The sequence below is a fragment of the Anolis carolinensis genome, chromosome 5 (assembly GCF_035594765.1).
Source record: "Anolis carolinensis isolate JA03-04 chromosome 5, rAnoCar3.1.pri, whole genome shotgun sequence".
NCBI classification, from domain to species: Eukaryota; Metazoa; Chordata; class Lepidosauria; order Squamata; family Dactyloidae; genus Anolis; species Anolis carolinensis.
Window position 1 is genome coordinate 153,297,306 of NC_085845.1, and position 19,831 is coordinate 153,317,136.

Sequence of the window (19,831 nt, forward strand, 5' to 3'; positions counted from 1 at the left end):
GCTGTGCACATTACTGGCTAAAACACTGGCTGTAGCAACTTTGTTTGTCTCTAGGGTCCTTTGAACTGCAAACATATTTCATTTAACTATGCTTGCCCAAAGATCAACATACTGGAAGTCATTTCATGATCTATTTTTATTTATTTAGAGATTCAAAGTAATTCTCCATGTATTGCTAAGCACATATCATTTTCATCCTTTCTGTAAGGATTTAGTTTGGAACAAAATATTGATCGTTCATGCCAATGCATTCTCTTCTTTACTGTCCCTAGTTAAACTGTAAGTGCTTATTTTTCTTTCTTTAATGTTCAGTGAAGCCCTGTTGGGATCATCCAAATATCCCTTGGCAAAAAAACAAACAATTCAATAAAAAATAAAATATATTGGGGCAGTTGAAAGAACAATGGAATACAAAATGCAGCAGTTCTTACACTTTGTCCAGCACAGTAGTTGTGCTGTTCTGTATCGCATATGATTTTCATTACTGGTAGAGCAGGATCCTAAAAGAAAAGTGTAGACCTAGTGTCTGCTCCCATGTAATTCAATTAGCATTCATCCCAGATCACAATGGAGTCCATCCCAATAAAGATACATTTCACTCACTATGGCAACTGAGTCTTCATATTTTCTCACCTTTTACCTAATTTACTGAGGTTGTAGCAAACTTTCATGTTTATAAATGGCATTAAATTTTTCCAACAATAAGTATGGATAATAGATTCATAGCTACTTGGATCTCTGGGAAATATATTTCTAATTGTCTTTGTTTTCACGGTTTACTGTATCACTTGATGCTGCAGTGCATACTTGTGTCAGTGTCCTTAGAAAATAGGTTTATTTCAACACCAGATATGAATTTTCCTACACAAACACCCAGTAATTTGGAGGCAAGCAGGAAATGGTAGAGAAAACTGTCAGTATTCTTGTTGGACCCAATCTGCCATAGACACAGTTCACATGCTGGATTACTTTACCAATATGTGGGGGAAGTATTTCACAAAACAATTTGAATTCCACAAATTGTTGGAACAATTAGATGTGGGGATATTCAGTCATTCACTTTGCCCTAATTAAGAGAACACAAGCATAAATATAACAGGGCGTGTGTAGGAATATTGGAATTACAAGGAGAATTTATATTTGTCTTCAGTTCAGAATCAATGATTTCAGTGCAATAATATAAACAATGAAACACTAGTAATTACTAATTTTCATCTATTCAGTGGTTGCTGTTGGTTTACCTCATATGCTAATTATCGTCTTGTTGCCACAGATGGAAGAACATTTCTATATACCCTATTTACTAATGCTCACCTTTTTTGGCTAAATGACCTCGCCAAAATGAGGGTATGCATTAGATTCCCATCATAGATTCCCATCTTAGTGCTAAGCCAAAACAAAAGTTGAATCTGTTTCAGGAGCACCTGGAACTCCTATTTGAGGGATGTCATCTCTAATTTAATGGCTATGGCTCAATGCTGTGCAGTCCTGAGATTTCTATTTAGGTGAGGCATCAGTATTCTTTGGCAGACAAAGCTCAAGACCTTATCAAACTACAGCCCCCAGGATTCCATAGCATTGAACCAATTAAAGTGCATTCATTGTACAGCACAGATGCACCCAAGGTTTTCTTTTCAATTGCTGGAGGATTTGGTGTTCTAACACTTGTTTTTGAAGAAGCAATTCTAAATGTGCAGCAACTTAAATGCACACTTTTTTGGCCAACAGACAAAAATGCCCTTTTTGGCACTGCACATGACATTCTACAGCAAATACCTTTTTTTGGTTTTTAGGGTTTTGAAAATTGAGATGCGCATTAGATTTAATGGCACATTAGACTCAAGTAAATATGGTATCTTCTCAAACATTTCTGCATAATTTATTGTTTGCTGCTTCTGTGTTTATAGGTATAGATGGTTAATCTGTTTTCCACATTTTAGAAATGTATTCCTACTCATAATAGGACTGTTTCAAATAAGTCGTTAAAAAACCTTTCTCCTCTCCTCTGAGTCATTCTCCTTCTCTTTAGAAAACAGCTGGCCACATAAAAAGGGTATTGCATTACTTTAAGCCTGGGAAGACATTTGCAACATTTAGTTTTAAATTGTCCATGCATAATTTGTGATATTGTACTCAGAACCTTATAAAACTATTTATGTGCATGGTTTGACACTTCAATGTCAGGATTTAATGTGTATGCACATATAGAGGCCACTTCATCCCATACATAGAACTGTAGTTTTTGAGATATGAATGTGGTGTGATCTAAAAATAAATCAAACTTGTGAAAATAATTGCAAATATTTGATTTTTTCAAATACATAAATAGAACTAAGAATAGTTGCATGGATTTAAAATCAATTTGTAATGAAAAAGTCTACAAAAACTTGTTAACCTGTTGCAGATACTAAGAATAAATGTGTCTTATGACTTAAAACTTTGTAGTCACTTCATAATTTTTCTACTATGAATGTGCTTTTAGGTATAAAAATATATTTGATATGAATGTTACCATAATTGTCATTTTAAAAGGGTTTTTTGGGTTATTTTTTTAAAGCAACTTTCAGAATTAAATGGGAGTATATGAACTCTTTATATTAGTCATATAGACTGGGCATCCCTTATCCAAAATGGTTTGAACTACGAATACTAAACTGAACACAAAATTTGGATTTCATACATTTTGCATTTTGGAATGCTTGTATTTGGATATATTACATAAGGAGATATGTTGGAGATTGGATCCAAGCCTAAACACAAAAGTAATTCCGGTACTGTTTCATTATCTGGGCAGAGGCCACTAGGGGATGCCAGAAAGAGAGGGAAAGTCCATTTTATTGGAGGGGGAGCTGAAGGAGGGAAACCATTTCCCCTGTTTTTACTGGTTATTCCCCCTCCATCCTTACCATATCATAAACGGGCATTGTTTCCACAACAGGAACATGGGTGGGGGAATAACTGGAAAATAAGGGAAAATGGTCTTCCTCCTTCAATCCGCCTTCCATCCCCATAAAATGGACCATCCTTCTCTCTCTAGTGCCCTGTAGTACCCTCCGCCCAGATCATGGAACAGTAACCTAATCCCAATTTCAGAATTCCAGATAAAGGAGGCTCAACTTGCGTGGATGATTCTGAAATTAAGGGTCTGTGATAGATCTCAAAACTGAGTACAGAGATATTCTACTTAAGCCAAAGTTTAGGCCATCTTTTTTACAATATAAGCTAAGCAAGAGAACTGGTACAAAACTTCTTCCAATAGTACGTGATTTCCTAGGTATTGTAATCACAGAATTAAAGGTTTCTGGTTCTTAGGCTCCACAGCAAGACAGTATATATACATTGCAATTGAAAGTACACTTACTTGGAGGTAAAACTATTTAAATAATTGGGATTGGCATCCAGGCAAACATAAGTTCAATCAAGGATCCTTAGCATTGTTGGCAGAATTTATTCAGAGGGGTTTTGCTTTTTCCTTCCTCTGAGGTTGTGGAAGTATGTATTATTTGCCCAAAGTCACTTCATAAGTTTCCATGTTGAACCCTTGAAACCTGGTGTTCTAGTCTAACACTCAAGTGACTAGTTATTCACAGCGGGTGCATTTTTGTCCACTTAGTGTTTCTTTTTCTTTAATAATCTATGACAGCAACAGATAACCTCAGGTGGAAAAAAATCTATCTGTCTAGAGTTATACACAGATTTTCTTTGTTATTTTGCAGGGATCTATCATCCAACCTTTTGTCCTCTTTTCCTGTAACTGGTCTATATGGTTTAACTCATCTAAAATTAACAGGAAATCACAAACTACAAAGTTTGATATCATCTGAAAACTTTCCAGAACTCAAGTGAGTACCTCATTAAAACTAATAAGGCACACTTGTGTTCATGTGCAATGGAAGGAGTGTCACTGTATAATGTTTGTTACTTCCTATACAAAGTCTTTGAACCACAGCACCGAAACAAAGACATATATGATAAAAATTATAGCCTTATTACATCCTTTTTATCTCAAGAAAATATGATTGATTTTGAACACCCTAGTAGCCCCACACTCTGAAACACATCTGCTTCTAAGCAGTACATTTCCAAAATATATAACCAGCTTCTTTTATAGCTTTATTCTCTCTTACTTTGTGTGTGTGTGTGTGTTGGCATGCTCCCCACTCTTTCATTATACATAGAGTACCACTATAAAATAACTACAAATAAAAATAGGTAGTTTCAAAATGGAAGTAAAATACTTTTATCAGATTCATTAAATCCAAAAATATTATAGCTGAAACATCTGATGGTAGAGTTATTAAAGGCCTCCTCTTTAGAGGGTTTGAATTAGCACATATGAACTAGACTCAAAGGCTGCCAAGGAGATAAAGCATCACAATTTGTTCCATGTTACCAGTATAATGAAAAAAACCTGGTGGGTTAGAGCTGGCACAAGTTCATAGGTGGGTGATTATTGTATCAGCCAAAATTGCCATGATGGCATGTAACAGATGCAATACAAAATGCTTTTAACAAATACCCATTTAGCGAAAACAGGCTGCTGAATGCTGCATTAGTGAATGAGTGTGCCATTCACAACCAGAACAGTACAAGTGTTGCAGTATGTGGTGTTTCCGCTGAGGATTGCAGTCTTGTTTCCCAATTTTGTATGGCCTTGGGGCATAGCAGGTTTTCATTGGGCTATTTTTTTCAGTGGCTGCTCCCAAAATCTGGAACTCCCTCCCTACAGCAGTGATTCTCAACCTGGGGTCCCCAGATGTTTTTGGCCTTCAAATCCCAGAAATCCTAACAGCCGGTACACTGGCTGGGATTTCTGGGAGTTGTAGGTCAAAAACATCTGGGGACCCCAGGTTGAGAACCACTGCCCTAGAGGGACCAGGATAGCCCTATCTCTACTTGCCTTCAGAGGCAGGTAAAAACGTACTTTTGCCATCAGTCATTTAGGGAACAGTGAGAGGCGGGTGGCTCAGAAAGTGTGATTAGGATTTGGGGGTGGCTGTGTAGTTTTTAATGAACTTTAATATGGACAGGTTGCTCACCTGTAACCATGTTTCTTCGAGTGTACTCTGTGAATTCACACTAATGGAGAAGCTGCGCCTGCGCAGGTTCCGACGGAAACTCTTCCAAGCTGAAGTTCAAATTTTGGCGGTAACCACGCCCCCCTTCCCAAGGGGCATATAAGGCAGCCCCAGGCGCCCGCTCTCCAGTTCCTACGCCGCCAAGGCAACGAGAAAGGGAGAGGTTTGCCAGAGGGGAAGGAAGGGCGGGTTTGTGTGAATTCACAGAGTACACTCGAAGAAACATGGTTACAGGTGAGCAACCTGTCCTTTTTCTTCGTGTACTCTGTGAATGCACACTAATGGAGACTAACACGCTAAGGTCCCGGATGGTGGGACAAGGCAAACTCGACAATCAGTGAATGTCCAAACACATGTTTATTAGGACATAGAAAAAATAACCGTCCCAAGGGACCAGTGCAATAAATTGTCCGAAAGGACCAGTGCAATGCAACATGAGCATCATAGAAGAAGAACATAACATGGAAGGAATTTTTCAATAAACATGATAGAGAAAAATACACAATTGCGTAGTGCATATAAACGCTCTCCCAGGGGGAGAGGGACAAACACATCTTGGTCTTTGGCATATCCGCCAGGGCCAACGAGGCGGTACAAAGCAACAGAGCAACTGCTCAATACAATCATGGGAAAAAAACATATCCCTAGAGGCAGGTATGGGGAAAAAACCCCGTCCAACTTGAAGGAGAGGTATAGAGAGTCACCTGTGGGTGAATATGAAGAGAAAAAACGTCTGAGAGTCAGGAGAGGCAAGATGAGAGTACTGATCTTGCAAAGGCCGAGTCTTTAAGGGCCTTACTGTCCAGCCTGTAGTGAGAGACAAACGTGAGAGGGTTTGACCAGATAGCCGCTTTACATATGGAGTCAAGCGGAATACCCCTAAGGAAGGCGGTCGACGCCGAGAGGCCCCTAGTCGACCTCGGGCGGATGGAAGGAGGGGGAGGTCGCTTGGCTAGTACATAGGCCAACTCAATGGCCTGAGCGATCCAGTGGGACAGTCTTTGGGAAGAGATGGGATTACCCAACTTGTCCTGGGCATAGGCGACAAAGAGTCTTTGTGACTTACGAATGTCCTTAGTACGGTCCCTGTAGAAAAGAAGTGCTCTCCGAACGTCGAGAAGGTGCAGTTTTTGCTCGAGAGGAGAGGAGGGGTTAGAGAAGAAAGCTGGTAAGACAATGTCCTGGTTGAGGTGGAAGGCTGACACCACCTTAGGAAGAAAGGTAATGTCCGGGCGAAGAACAGCGCGGTCATGGTGGAAACGAAGATAAGGCTCGTCGACTCTGAGGGCAGCGAGCTCGGATGGCCGTCGTGCCGACGTGATCGCCACCAGAAAGGCCAACTTCCAGGAGAGCAGGCGTAGATCGGTCGAGGCAAGCGGTTCGAAGGGAGCAGAAGACAGTTGAGAAAGTACAAGTTCGAGGCTCCAGCCCGGCGTAGGTGGTAGCGACGGCGGGCAGATGTTATTGTAGCCCCGGAGAAAGGTTTTGATCAGGTGGTGAGAAAAAAGAGATGGCTGGCCGTGGCGCTGAAAAGACCAGGAAAGAGCTGCGAGATAAGCTTTTATAGAGGCAAGAGAAAGTTTCTTCTCGACGAGAGTCATGAGGAAGTCGAGGACCACCGATACCGAGGTCGGGAAGGTGTCGACGTTACGGGATCGAAGGAAGGCATGAAAGCGAGAGAGTTTGTAGGAATAAGCCTTGGTAGTAGACGGCTTATGGGCTGCCCGCAGGACGTCTTGCAGATTCTGCGGAAGAGAGGCTAGGTAAGAATCCTCCATGCAGTGAGATGAAGGGAAGAAAGGTCCGGGTGAAGAATTTTGCCGTCCTCCCGTGAGAGAAGGTGCGGCGAGAGAGGCAGAGGGTGAAACGATCCTCTGGAGAGGCGAAGAAGGGCTGGATACCACGGTTGGCGGGGCCAGGCCGGAGCTATGAGAATCGCCGTGACCGAGATCGAGAGAAGTTTTTCGAGAACTTTCGGTATGAGGGGAATCGGTGGAAAAAGATAAAGCATCTCCGCCGACCAGTCCAGAAGAAAGGCATCCCCTAGGCAGCCGGGGAAAGAGTTCGGGGGGAGCCTCGCTCCGTAGCGGGGTAGCTGAGCGTTGTGGGGAGACGCGAAGAGATCCAGAGTAGGGCGCCCCCAGAGGCGGAACAGACCGTCGAGGACCTCGGGATTGAGCTTCCATTCGTGAGAGGAAGAAGTCATCCTGCTGAGGGCATCCGCTAAGCCGTTTTGGGCGCCCGGTAGGTGGATTGCAGAGATCTGTACGCCGTGGGCTATGCACCAAATCCAGAGACGAGAGGAGAGGAGCATCAGTTTCCTCGAACCCGTACCACCCTGTTTGTTGATGTAGAATACTGCTACTAGATTGTCCGATTGAATGAGGATGGACTTGTGGCGGATGAGGGGGGAGAATGCTTTTAGGGCTTTGAGAATGGCGAGAAGTTCGAGGAAGTTTATGTGGTTGGCCCTCTCTGACGGGGACCAAAGATTTTGAACCGTTAGACCGTTCATGTGGGCTCCCCAAGCGTAGGTGGAGGAGTCTGTGGTTATGGTTAGCGATGGCGGGGCTGGATGGAAAGGAAGGCCCTTGCACACGTTTTGGTGAGACATCCACCATGAGAGAGACTGGCGGACGGACGACGGTACCGACAGGTATCTGGAGTTGTGGTGGTGGAACGGTTTGAAAGTGTCTATAAACCACCTTTGCAGGGTCCGAAGGCGCAGCCTGGCAAACGGGGTCGTGAGAACCGTGGAGGCCATGTGGCCTAGAAGGACCTGAATGACACGGGCTCTGACCCTCCGGGCAGATCGACAAAGGGCGATATGGTGGCGGAGAGCCAGGAATCTGTCGAACGGAAGTGACACAGTCTCTGCGACGGAGTCGAAGAGGGCCCCGATGAACCGGATTCGGGTTGACGGGGAGAGATTTGACTTCTCGGAATTGAGTTGGAGGCCGAGAGATTTTAGAAGACGCAGCGTGAAAGAGACGTGATTTTGGAGAAGAACCGGGTCGGGCCCGACGAGAAGCCAGTCGTCCAGATAAGGAAAGACCGTGATGCCATGTAGCCTGAGGTGGGCCGCTACGGCGGCGACAACCTTGGTGAAGACCCTCGGGGCCGTGACGAGACCGAAGGGCAAAACGGTAAACTGGTAGGTTTGGTCGAGAACTTTGAAGCATAGGAACCGTCTGTGCGCCTCTCGTATTGCCACGTGGAAGTAGGCGTCTCGTAAGTCTATGGAGGCAAAGTAGTCTCCCCGCTGCAGCATCGGGAGGATAGAGGCAATAGAGACCATCCTGAATTTGGAGGGGCGGATGAATATATTGAGTGCCCTTAAGTCCAGAATCGGGCGTAGCCCGCCTCCTCTTTTCGGGACTGTAAAGTATCTGGAGAAGAAACTTAAAGGGTCCAGTTCGGGAGGGGAGGGACGGATAGCGCCTTTGGCCAGTAGCGCTTCGACTTCGGCCAGTATCTCTGGGGAAGGGTTTGAGTGGAGAACGTGACCTGTAGGAGGGAGGTCCATGAACTCTAAGGCGTAGCCGTCTTGGACAATGCGGAGAACCCATGCATCTGAAGTAATAGAGTCCCATTGATTGTAGAAAGGGGCTAGTCGGTCTGCAAAGATACCGAAGGGACGAGGCAGCGTGGGCTCTACAACGGTAGCGGGCGAGGAGCTTTGGCAGGGGTTGGCGTCAGGTACGCCGATTAGGCTGCGGAGGAGCAGGGGTGGATCGACCGCGTTGCTTTTGCGGATGAGGTCCCCGGCGAGGTTGGTGATGGGCTTGATTGTTCGAGCCCGAAGGCCGCCTGAAAGAATGGTGTCTGAAAGATTGCGGCGGGAAACGGCGGGAACGGTGCGGGAACCAGCGAGTGCGCTGAGGTTGAGGTTGGTCGCCACATTTAGACGCAAGAATTTTAAAGTCATGATTAGACTTGAGTTTGTCATCGGTACCGGCGTGAAACAGTCCGAGCGCGTCAAAGGGAAGGTCCTCAATGACCTGTCTGGAAGATGAGGAGAGACCCGAAGACCTCAGCCAGGCGTGGCGGCGAATGGAAATCGCGTGGGCAATCATTTTACCCGCAGTATCACCTGTATGCTTCGCCATTTGTATTTGGTGGTGAGCGAGCGAGTCTGCCTCCTGTTGGAGGGTAGTGAGGACGGAGCGGTCTTCGTCCGACATCTTAGCGAAGAAGGGCTGCGCCTTCTCCCAGATAATTTGTTGGTAGGCACCCATGCAGGCTCCATAATTCGCCATGCGGCAAAGCAAAAGGGCTCCGGAATAAAGTTTTCGACCCACGGCGTCGAAGCGCTTCCCCTCTCTGTCGGCCGGAGTATTCGACTGACGACCTGAGGATTGAGAGGCCTTAACGACCAGGGAGTTAGGGTCGGGATGGTGTTTGAGCCACTCCAGGGTATCATCGTCGGTACGGTACCAAGTCTCGATCCTCTTCGAGGTCGGAGGAATGGAGGAAGGGTTTTTCCAGGAGGCCTGGATAACGTCCAACAGATAAGGCAGAAAGGGGAGAAGCGTGGCCGGCGGAGCTTGGGCCTGCACCCTTTTGAAGACTGGGTCAGACACTGCTTTGGAGGTTTGCTTGATCTCCAAACCCAGGGCGTCGGCCATCCTGACCATTTGCTCAGCGAAAGCGCGAACATTGTCAGTAGGAGAAGGCGGGTCCGCCTCATACGCGTCGTGGGGAGGAGAGAGGTCGAGACCGAGAGAGACCACCGAGGCCGAGAGGACAGAGTCTGGGCGGTCGACATCAGCATCTTCCTCCTCAGCCCCTTGGGGGGACTGAGGGGGAGAAGACAGCACAGTCTCGGGAGGAGGCAAGGCCTCGCGGGAAGAGAGGGCCGGAGGCCGAAGGTCCTTAGAGGCTGAGGCCTGGGCTGCCCGAGCCAGGCGAGCCGTTTGTCTGCCACGCTCCGGTGTCGAGGTGGGAGGGAAGAGCTGTTGGCGCGACGAGCGAGGCGGCGCAAGGGGCTCCGGCACCGGCACCCTGACCACCGTTTGGGTAGAGTGGTGGGGTGAGTCCTGCAGCTCCCCATCAGACAGGGGGTGCAATGGAGACTGAGAAACATCTCTAGGCCTCTGGGCTGGTACAATAGGAGAAGACCTTCTCGAGGAAGTTGTCGAGGAGGATGGCGGGTCTTTCTTTGAGGAGGCCGAGGAGGAGGAGCGCTGAGTTAGCCGTTTCTTCGCCGGCGGTTGCTTGGATGCAACCCTCAAGGACTTGCCAGGTGTGGGAGGAACCACAGCTGAGTCGGATTGCGCTCGACGAGACTCCTCGTGAGCCCTTTTAAAGGCTATTTTGATAGCAGAGGAGGACGGAGGGGAACCGATACGAGAGCGGATCGAGGTCACCGAAGCCAGAGAGCTCGACGTCGAGGAAGGTCCCACCTTTCCGGAGCGGGTCGACACGGTCGCCGTCGTCACAGTACACGGTGGTTTGACCGGTTTAGCGGCCCTGGAGGTCTTGGACGCTCTGGACGAGACCGAGGAAGCCTTGGCTGCCGGAGGCTTAGTTGGTGGTGCCGACATAGCTCTCAAAGCTGAGGACGCCGACGTACCCGACGTCGACGGAGTCGGTTCTGGCGCGAGAGATTTTTCGTAGAGCGCCGCTCTAAGCCTAGCGGCTCTGTTCTTTCTGGCCTGAGCCGTGAGAGCTAGGCAAAAACGGCAGGTACTGACCACATGAGCCTCGCCAAGACAGAAGAGGCACTTGGCGTGGCCGTCCGAGTCAGGAATTTTAGCAGCACACTGCGTGCAACGCTTGAAACGAGTAGTAGACATGCGAAGAGTCCGAAGTGAACCTTGCGGCGGAAAAAAAGGAACTGGAGAGCGGGCGCCTGGGGCTGCCTTATATGCCCCTTGGGAAGGGGGGCGTGGTTACCGCCAAAATTTGAACTTCAGCTTGGAAGAGTTTCCGTCGGAACCTGCGCAGGCGCAGCTTCTCCATTAGTGTGAATTCACAGAGTACACGAAGAAAAATTTATGTATAATGGTTTAATGATACAAAGGGTTCAATTCGTATACTCATATTTGAATGCGTATACATTACTTCAATTTGCGTTGTGGCGTATTTATTGTTACCTGTGTTGAGTCCCTGTATTTATTTACAGTATTTATTCACAGTATTTATATTCCGCCCTTCTCACCCCGAAGGGGACTCAGGGCGGATCACATTGTATACATATAAGGCAAACATTCAATGCCATACACATAGAACAAGACAGAGACAGATGCAGAGGCAATTTAACCTTCTCCTGAGGGGATGTTCGATTCCAGCCACAGGGGGAGCAGCTGCTTCATCATTCACTGCGATGGCACTTCCTTATTCCAACTTCCAATTGATGATTTTTATGGAGTCATAAATTAGCTAAATTAGCCTCCCCACTTTATAGTGGTACCTTAATTTCCTACTTGATAGATGCAACTATCTTTCGGGTTGCTAGGTCAACAACAAGCAGGGACTTTTTTTATTTTTAATTGTCGGGTGCTCACCCCGCCACGGGCTGGCCTCGAACTCATGACCTCTTGGTCAGAGTAATTTATTGCACCTGGCTGCTTACCAGCCTGCGCCACAGCCCGGCCCCAAGAGAAAGGTGGGATAAAAAAAGTATTGGGAGAAAGGTGGGATAAAATAAAGTAAATAAATAAATAAATTTTGTAGTTTCTATCCACCAATCCTTCTTTAGCCCTTTCCCATCCCATCCTCACACTTAGATTTACATTTTTTTCCCAAACCTTGTGGTCTACCATGCCTTCTGATACTATATTGTGTGCGGATAATTAGCAGCAACAAGTCATTCCCACATCAGTGAGTTGATGAATTCACTGCAACATTAAATGAGCTATCTGCGGTGCTGAAACCTGTCTCCCAAAGAGTTTCAGCACTTTAGGTAATGGTTGCAAATAACTCTTTAGTTGGCCCCCAAAACAACCTGCCTCATTTCATTGGAGAAATCATTCCACATGGTTATTGCCACAACAGAGAATGTTCTGCCTCACAAACAATGAATGGCACTAGGTGCAGTACAAGAGGAACATCCTCTCAGGACGTAGGGAAGTCTGCACAAAAGAAAGCAGTCTGTTAGAAAGTCTAATCCTGAACTGTTTAGGGTCCAGTAAACCAAGACGATAGCCATTCTCAAATATCTGAAGGGTTGTCTTGTTGCAGATGAAGTGAGCTTATTTTCTACTGCTCCAGATACTAGAACAAGAACCAATGGATTTATTGAAGATTGTAGATGATGTTAAATTGAACCTCTTACATCCACCTGTGAACCAGAGTCAACCTGTAGTGTAATGACATGCCATTCAGCTTTGTAGTGCAAGTAACAGGAACTTTACTAACTTCAAAAGATCAAACAGAGCAATGATATTTACAATAGTCTCTCTGATTGCTCACAGAGAGTCCACAAAATTGCTTCAGTGCCTTAGAAATAGCAAGGCCTCAGAAAATTGGCTGCCATCTTCTCTCCTGGCTGTTTCCAGTCAGCATACACACACTCATTCTAAGGTAAACCTGCTCAAACCGGTTCCCCAGTACCATGGCAGAGAAAATAACCAATCAGATTCTGGGCTCTTCGCAGGCTCAACCAGTCAGATTCTTACACATACTTTTCCAGGTTACCCCTTACATAATGGTGTCTTTACAAACCACAACAGGATTTACATTACAAGAAAAAAAATCCATCGAAACATTAGAAAGAACTTCTTTAGTGTGAGAACTGTTTGACAGTAGAATAAATTGCCTTGGGAGGAGCTGAACTCTCCTTCTTGGAAGATTTAAACAGAGATTGAATGAGCATTTTTCAAGAGTTCTTTAGTTGTAGGATAGCAAAGGAATCAACTAGAATGTTCCTTCCAGTTCTAAGATTCTCTGAGTAGCATCTTCCACTTGTCCCAGAAGCTAAAGGGCAGCTAATACATGGACACAAGCATTCACAACCTAAATAAGAAAAATACAGGGATGGCAATGACATATAGCAACATTCTGAAATATAGAGATGGTGGAATATTGTCATCCCCCATTTTTAAATACTTCTTCAATCAGTTAGAGTACCAACTGTCTTACGAGGCATTTTAAGACTAACTGCCATTTTGTTGGTTCTGTGCAGGATGTAGATTAAATATACTAAGGTTTGCTAATCTGTATTAATATGTTGTCTGTTACTCTAAAGGATGATAGAAATGCCTTATCCCTACCAGTGCTGTGCATTTGGAGCTTGTGACAGTTATTACAGAATACAAAACCAATGGAATAAAGATGAGAATAACAGTGCAGATGAATTTCAGATGAAAGATGCTGTTATCTTCCATGCTCACGGTAAGTAGACTCTTGACCTGAATATAGGTTACACAAAAGTCAAATATTGTGATACAACCTTTTTTTCCCAAGAGTGATCCATACATGTTTGATTTCTTGTTTTCCTATGTCTACCTTCATGTGGCTTACATTTCATGTTCATATAATAGGTATTATGCAGCTTCAGACCTCCCTTCACTTCTGAGCATGTCAGTACCTGAATATCTTTTTGGCTTGAGTCCAGTTGTATCATTAGCCACAGTACTGCTCACTGTTGTCCTCTGCTATATCTCAGTAGCTATTTGAATACCACCTGCCCTGGGAACTCCATATTGCAGCACCATCTTTTGTTTCATTTTGAATAGTCTTATCATAGGGTTTTCATGTCAAAGGATCTTCAAAAGGAAGCTTACCATTCCTTCCTCTGCACATAACTAATATATATTACCTATGGTGCCATTGCTTTTGTCTCTCAGAGTTCCTCTGCCAGTGGCACATTTTGTTTCCTTCCACAGCAAAAGCCTGTCTGATATGGGAGACCCTACTAGCAGCACTGCTGCCATTAACATAGCCTTTCCCTCACAGAAGCATGCCATTTCACCACCATGGAAACATTGTGCCATTGGTGGGTCTTCCATAGCTATGCAGAAAAGCTTATTGTTAGTCTAAATGGCTGAAACTTTGTGGTATTCCTTCCTACAGATGACCACGACTTTGAAGATTTTCTTCTTGACTTCGATGAAGATCTGAAAGTTCATCATTCAGTACAGTGCACTCCTTCTCCAGGTAAAGATTAAAGCAGAACTTCTGTTTTTAGGTTTACTTTTCAAGATCCTTTCATATGAAATGTCATGTTTTCTAGAATCTAGAAATCAATACTACATGGAGTGTGTGAGGATAACTTGGTTAACTATGTAGCACTGACTTTCCATGCAAAACAGTCCATGTTCAGTTTCAGGGAGGAGCTAAGAAAGAGTGGAAGAACTCTCCCAGGCAAACCACAGAGAGCCAGTGCCAATCACATTAAACAAAATGAACTAGTCTGACTTGATCTGAGACAGTTTTCTAATTTTTCATGACCATCATTTAGCCATGAAATAACAAAAAGCACACATCATAGGATGCTTTCACTCTACCAAATTATTATGCTATAATTACATCTCAACTGTCATAGTTTCATCCTGTGGAATAGGAGGAGCTGCAGTGGCACAATGGGTTAAACCCTTGTGCTGGCTGAACTGCTCACCTGAAGGTTGCTGGTTCGAATCCATGAGATGGGGTGGGCTCCTGTCTGACAGTTCTAGCTTGTGGGGACATGAGAGAAGCCTCCCAGCTAACATATCTGGGCGTCCCCTGGGCAACATCTCTGTAAAAGGTAAAGGTAAAGGTTTTCCCTTGACATTAAGTCTAATTGTGTCCAACTCTGGGGGTTGGTACTCATCTCCATTTCTAAGCCGAAGAGCTGACGTTGTCTGTAGACACCTCCTAGGTCATGTGGCCAGCATGCTGCATGGAGCTCCGTTACCTTCCCGCAGAAGCTGTGCCTATTGATCTAATCACATTTGCATGTTTTCAAACTGCTAGATTGGCAGAAGCTGGGGACAACAGTGAGAGCTCACTCCGCTCCCCAGATTCGAATCGCCAACCTTTCAATCTGCAAATTCAGCAGCTCAGCAGTTTAACTCGCTGCACTATCGGGGGCGTCTCTGTAGATGGCCAAGTCTCTCACACCAGAAGCTACTTGCAGAATGTTCTCAAGTCGCTTCTCACACAATAAAAATAAATCCTGTGGAATCTTAGAAATCTGTTAATTAAACTTTATATTATTTCATTTTTACCTATCTTGTCATTTCAGGACCCTTCAAGCCTTGTGACTTCCTTTTTGGCAGTTGGCTAATCAGACTTGGTGTTTGGACCATCGTGGTTCTGGCCTTTATTTGCAATGCATTAGTAGTTGCAACAGTCTTCAGATTTTCGCTGTTCACCTCCTCCATAAAGCTGTTAATTGGACTAATAGCCATTGTGAACGCTCTCATGGGTGTGTCCAGCAGTGTACTGGCTGTTGTGGACGCACTGACTTTTGGAGTTTTTGCAAAGTATGGGGCTTGGTGGGAAGATGGAGTTGGTTGCCATGTCGTTGGCATTCTTTCCATCTTTGCTTCCGAGGCTTCAATTTTCTTGCTTACTTTAGCAGCTCTTGAGCGTGGGTTCTCTGTGAAACATGCCACAAAGTTTGAGATAAAACCCACTCTTGCTAGTATAAGAATAGCCATTGTCTTTTGCTTTGTATTGGCTTTAATTATTGCTGTGATTCCCATATTGGTTGGCAGTGAGTACGGAGTTTCTCCTTTATGCATACCATTACCTTTTGGGAAGCCAACCGATGTGGGGTATATGGTAGCTCTAGTTTTATTGAACTCTCTCTGCTTTCTTGTAATGACAATAGCCTATACAAAACTCTATTGCAGTCTGGAAAAGAGAGAATTGGACAATATTGTGGATTGTTCCATGGTTAAGCATATAGCTTTATTACTATTCACTAACTGCATTCTCTATTGTCCTGTGGCCATTTTATCCTTTTCTTCTTTATTAAATCTTACTTTTATTAGCCCAGAGATAATGAAACCCATCCTTCTCGTGATTGTCCCCTTACCCGCATGTCTAAACCCACTTCTGTACATACTTTTTAACCCCCATTTCAAGGAAGACTTAGGGAGTCTTCGAAAGCAAACATTTGCATGGAAATCAAAGCATGCCAGTTTGGTCTCTGTTAATTCAGAGGATGCAGAGAAACAGTCATGTGATTCAACACAGGCTCTTGTCACTTTTGCAAGCAACAGAATATCATATGATATTGCCTCCAACAATTTACTAGTGCCAGCATCCTATCAAATGAGTGAAAGCTGCAATCTGTCCTCGGTAACGTTTGTTCCTTGCCGTTAGCTTCATCTCAAGGGTACCTTTGATGTTTACAAAATTATCAATCCCAGATTAAGTGAATGTCTGTGCATTTCTTATGCTGAAAGAGGAAAATAATTCTCTGTTCTGCTTGTGTCAAAAATGGAAATTGTCATCCTGAAATGTTAACAGATACTATCTCATTCTGCTTTAAACTGTGCACACAGACACATTTGTCTGCATTCAATTCAAGTCTAAAAACCACTGGATTTTACAACAGTTGCTCTAGTGCTTTGCAATAGCTTGAGAGAGAAAATAAGATGATGTTTTAAAGTTCCCAAGAAAGTAATGGCACACTCTCCATTCGTGGGTCTTCTTGCGATAATTGTGAAACCTCTTCTAGGGTGATTGCTAAAGGATGGAAAATATTAAGCAAAACTATCTAGCCAAGTAAAAGCCACTAAACTCAGTGGGGACTTTTGAACAGAAACGTGTGGGGTTGAACTGTAAGTGAATCCAAATGACTGGATACATTATTTAGAATCACTTTTCATCCTGACACAGCCTGTTAGCTTTATACTGGGAAGACTATTAACATTAGTAGGCATGTTTCACAGAATGGAGAGAACGACATTATTTTCACATGCATTCTTAGGAGAGAGAAAAGTGAACAAATGTAGAAAGTATTCGTAAACAAGCTGGTTGTGTGGTTATCATTTTTTTTTATCTCCATGAGTTTTGAAGCAGTGCAGCCTGCAGGTGGAGAATGGTTTGTAAAACCACTTTAGATTAAACAAAAGATGGCCTGACAATTGCACAATACTTATTGCTATGTTTATTTAGCTTTATTTTTACTCTGGTACAGTTAAGGGAGTGCTGCTTAATGTGAATGAAATTATTCCTCACATGAGTACATTTACTGTAGTATATGTGTTTGAGAAGTGAATGAACACATCTGTCGCAAGGAGGATTGTTTTGTTCTAAAAATGAAAATTGATAAATTACAAAACAAAACAGCTTACTATGCATATTATTTTTATAGGCAAGTTCTAAAGCTTTGATGCAAATATTTTATCTTGGAAATGTTAAGATTCAGTTCAGATATGGTTTTTTTTTCTAAAGTAGAATTTGTAAATATAGAACTGTATATTTATTATTACAGTGAAATTATACTAAAAGAATAAGTCATGTACAGTTTCATATGGATATATTTGCTAGATTTCTATTTTCTATTCATATATTTGACTAAATTCACTCTCTGTATATAATATATGTAAATGTGTAGTGTCTGTAAATATGTAGATTTGTATTTTCTTTTCTACTGTTTCAAGTATATGTGATTTGTAATAAAATCTGCAATGAAGCAGAAAGGGTATTCCAGTACCTTATATTCACCAATGAATTGCAAGAATTCTATACATTTTATCCTAACCTATTACCATTTCAACATAATCAGGTACACAAATTACTACTTTTCCACTGAAGAAGTAGCATAAACCTAATAGTTTCTCTTGGTAAAGTGACTGTGTACACTTTACCAAGCCTAATCAATCTCTTACGCACAAAAATACCAGTGTTGTAAATCTAATCAGAACATATTTTAGTTTTCACATTACAATATTGTATTACTACAACTTTCTAATTACAACTACATAAAATTCTACAGTAATCCAACAACAGATCTTTGCATTTGGAAACAAAAAATTCTTGAAGAGATAAATATTACATGTTGTGTAGAAGAATGTTTTTTAAAAAACCCTTATGAAAACATTACCATGTTCTCCAAACTTATATTATTTGTAGCAACAAATATAAATCAGAGTTTAATTTTCAGAAGTAAACATACGCTGATGAAGGTAGACTGACATATTAGCCAAGAATAATCTAAGTTCCTTTTCAGAAACATAGCTCATCCATCTTTTTAAACAATTCAAATTTTGTTGTCTAAATACAATGTAGTTACTTTTACTGTTATCTTTCATGATTCATTGACGGTATTTGATCCAAGTCTTGGAAATGATAGATGAGGTATCTAATTGAATTTGATGAACTTGTTATTTCAGAGAAAATGCCAAAAGTACTAAACATCTAACAGGTTAAGGTGGCTCATGCTACTTTCAGCCTCCAAAAGTGGTAATTCCAGCTAGCATAGTCAATCATCAGGACTGATGGGAGTTGGAATCTCACAAAATCAGGAAGCCTACAAGGTTGATATGGAGAATTTTACTTTCCAAAAATGAAATTTATATGGTTTTCCGAATTGCCAGAATTTCAAGAGCTTTAGTTTTTAGCTGCCACCAATGTTACATTTCAAGAGCCTGTTTTCTCACTTCTTGTGAGAAAAAAACAAGGAGTTGTTGTTTATTTATTTTTGAGCAATAAATAAGTGTAGTGGTTTCATTAACATTGAGCAGTTCAAATGCTTGCCGGTTTCAAATAACAAGTTAGGCTCTTCTCTTATAAAGGATGGTTCTATAACTTGAAACTGTATATTAGGTTCCTTCACCAAGGGAACACAAACACAGGACACTTTAAACTTTTAAATCCACTTCTGGTATTTAACACAACAGTCTAGACTATAGAGTCACAGATATAGTTTTCAGCTCTTCCTTTTACTGAAGACTATATTCCTCAAAGAGGCTTCCTTTTAAAAACCACAGTTCCCAATTTTTTTTCTCTATCTCTAAATTCCACTAACTGACTAACTGAATAATACTCTCCTGCATAGTTACTTTCCTCCAGCACTGGAGGAAAATCCTGAGATTGCCTTGGATCGCAAGAAGATCCAACCAGTCCATCCTCCAGGAAATAATGCCCGGCTGCTCACTGGAGGGAAGGATATTAGAGGCAAAGTTGAAGTATTTTGGCCACATCATGAGAAGACAGGAAAGCTTGGAAAAGATCATGATGCTGGGGAAAATGGAAGGAAAAAGGAAGAGAGGCCAACCAAGGGTGAGATGGATGAATGGTATCCTTGAGGTGACTGGCATGAACTTGAAGGAACTGGGAGCGGCAACAGCCGACAGGGAGCTCTGGCGTGGACTGGTCCATGAGGTCATGAAGAGTCGGAAACGACTATGTGATTGAGCAGCAGCAGCAGCATAGTCACTTTGGTTCCAGCCATCTCTAGTTGCTAAGCATCTCTGTCCATTTGCATTAGTCAATCAGACTGCATTATTGCAATGGCTGCCTGATAGCTCCTCCCTTTTTCTTTGCTGAGCTTTTGCAAGCAAAGCTTACAAAATGGCTGCACACCAGCCCTGCAAGGTAGGGCATTCACCAACCCAGTAAGGAAGGCAAGATCCATTACATTCAACTTTCCTAAAGTTAAGGGGAAACTTCTAATTGACTATGTACAATTTTAAAGAGATTGCCGCATCATTTTGGAATGTCAGTGAATGTCCTGTCAGCCCTTCCAGACAAGAGAATGCACCAGTAACATATCTTGCAGCAGCATTAGGTATTTATGTTCAACTCAAAAGCTGATGGGGTTATCAAAGAATGCAGCCAAGTTCTAAATACAATACATAAGAGCAAAA

The 19,831-nt window shown here is 43.2% G+C and overlaps 1 protein-coding gene across 2 annotated transcripts in view; it reads left to right on the plus strand.

Annotated features, from left to right (window-relative positions):
- The window catches only part of lgr5 (leucine rich repeat containing G protein-coupled receptor 5), a 100,436-nt gene extending 82,774 nt beyond the window's left edge, over positions 1–17,662 (plus strand). The window contains exons 14-17 of one of the 2 annotated variants that reach the window (XM_008110947.3): positions 3,717–3,842; positions 13,270–13,415; positions 14,097–14,180; positions 15,250–17,662. In XM_008110947.3, coding sequence (XP_008109154.2) covers positions 3,717–3,842; positions 13,270–13,415; positions 14,097–14,180; positions 15,250–16,337 — 1,444 coding nt within the window. In that variant the 3' untranslated portion in view covers positions 16,338–17,662. The remainder of the gene's footprint in view (positions 1–3,716; positions 3,843–13,269; positions 13,416–14,096; positions 14,181–15,249) is intronic. The other variant, XM_062982614.1, reaches the window with a different exon arrangement.
- Positions 17,663–19,831: the final 2,169 nt, after the last annotated feature.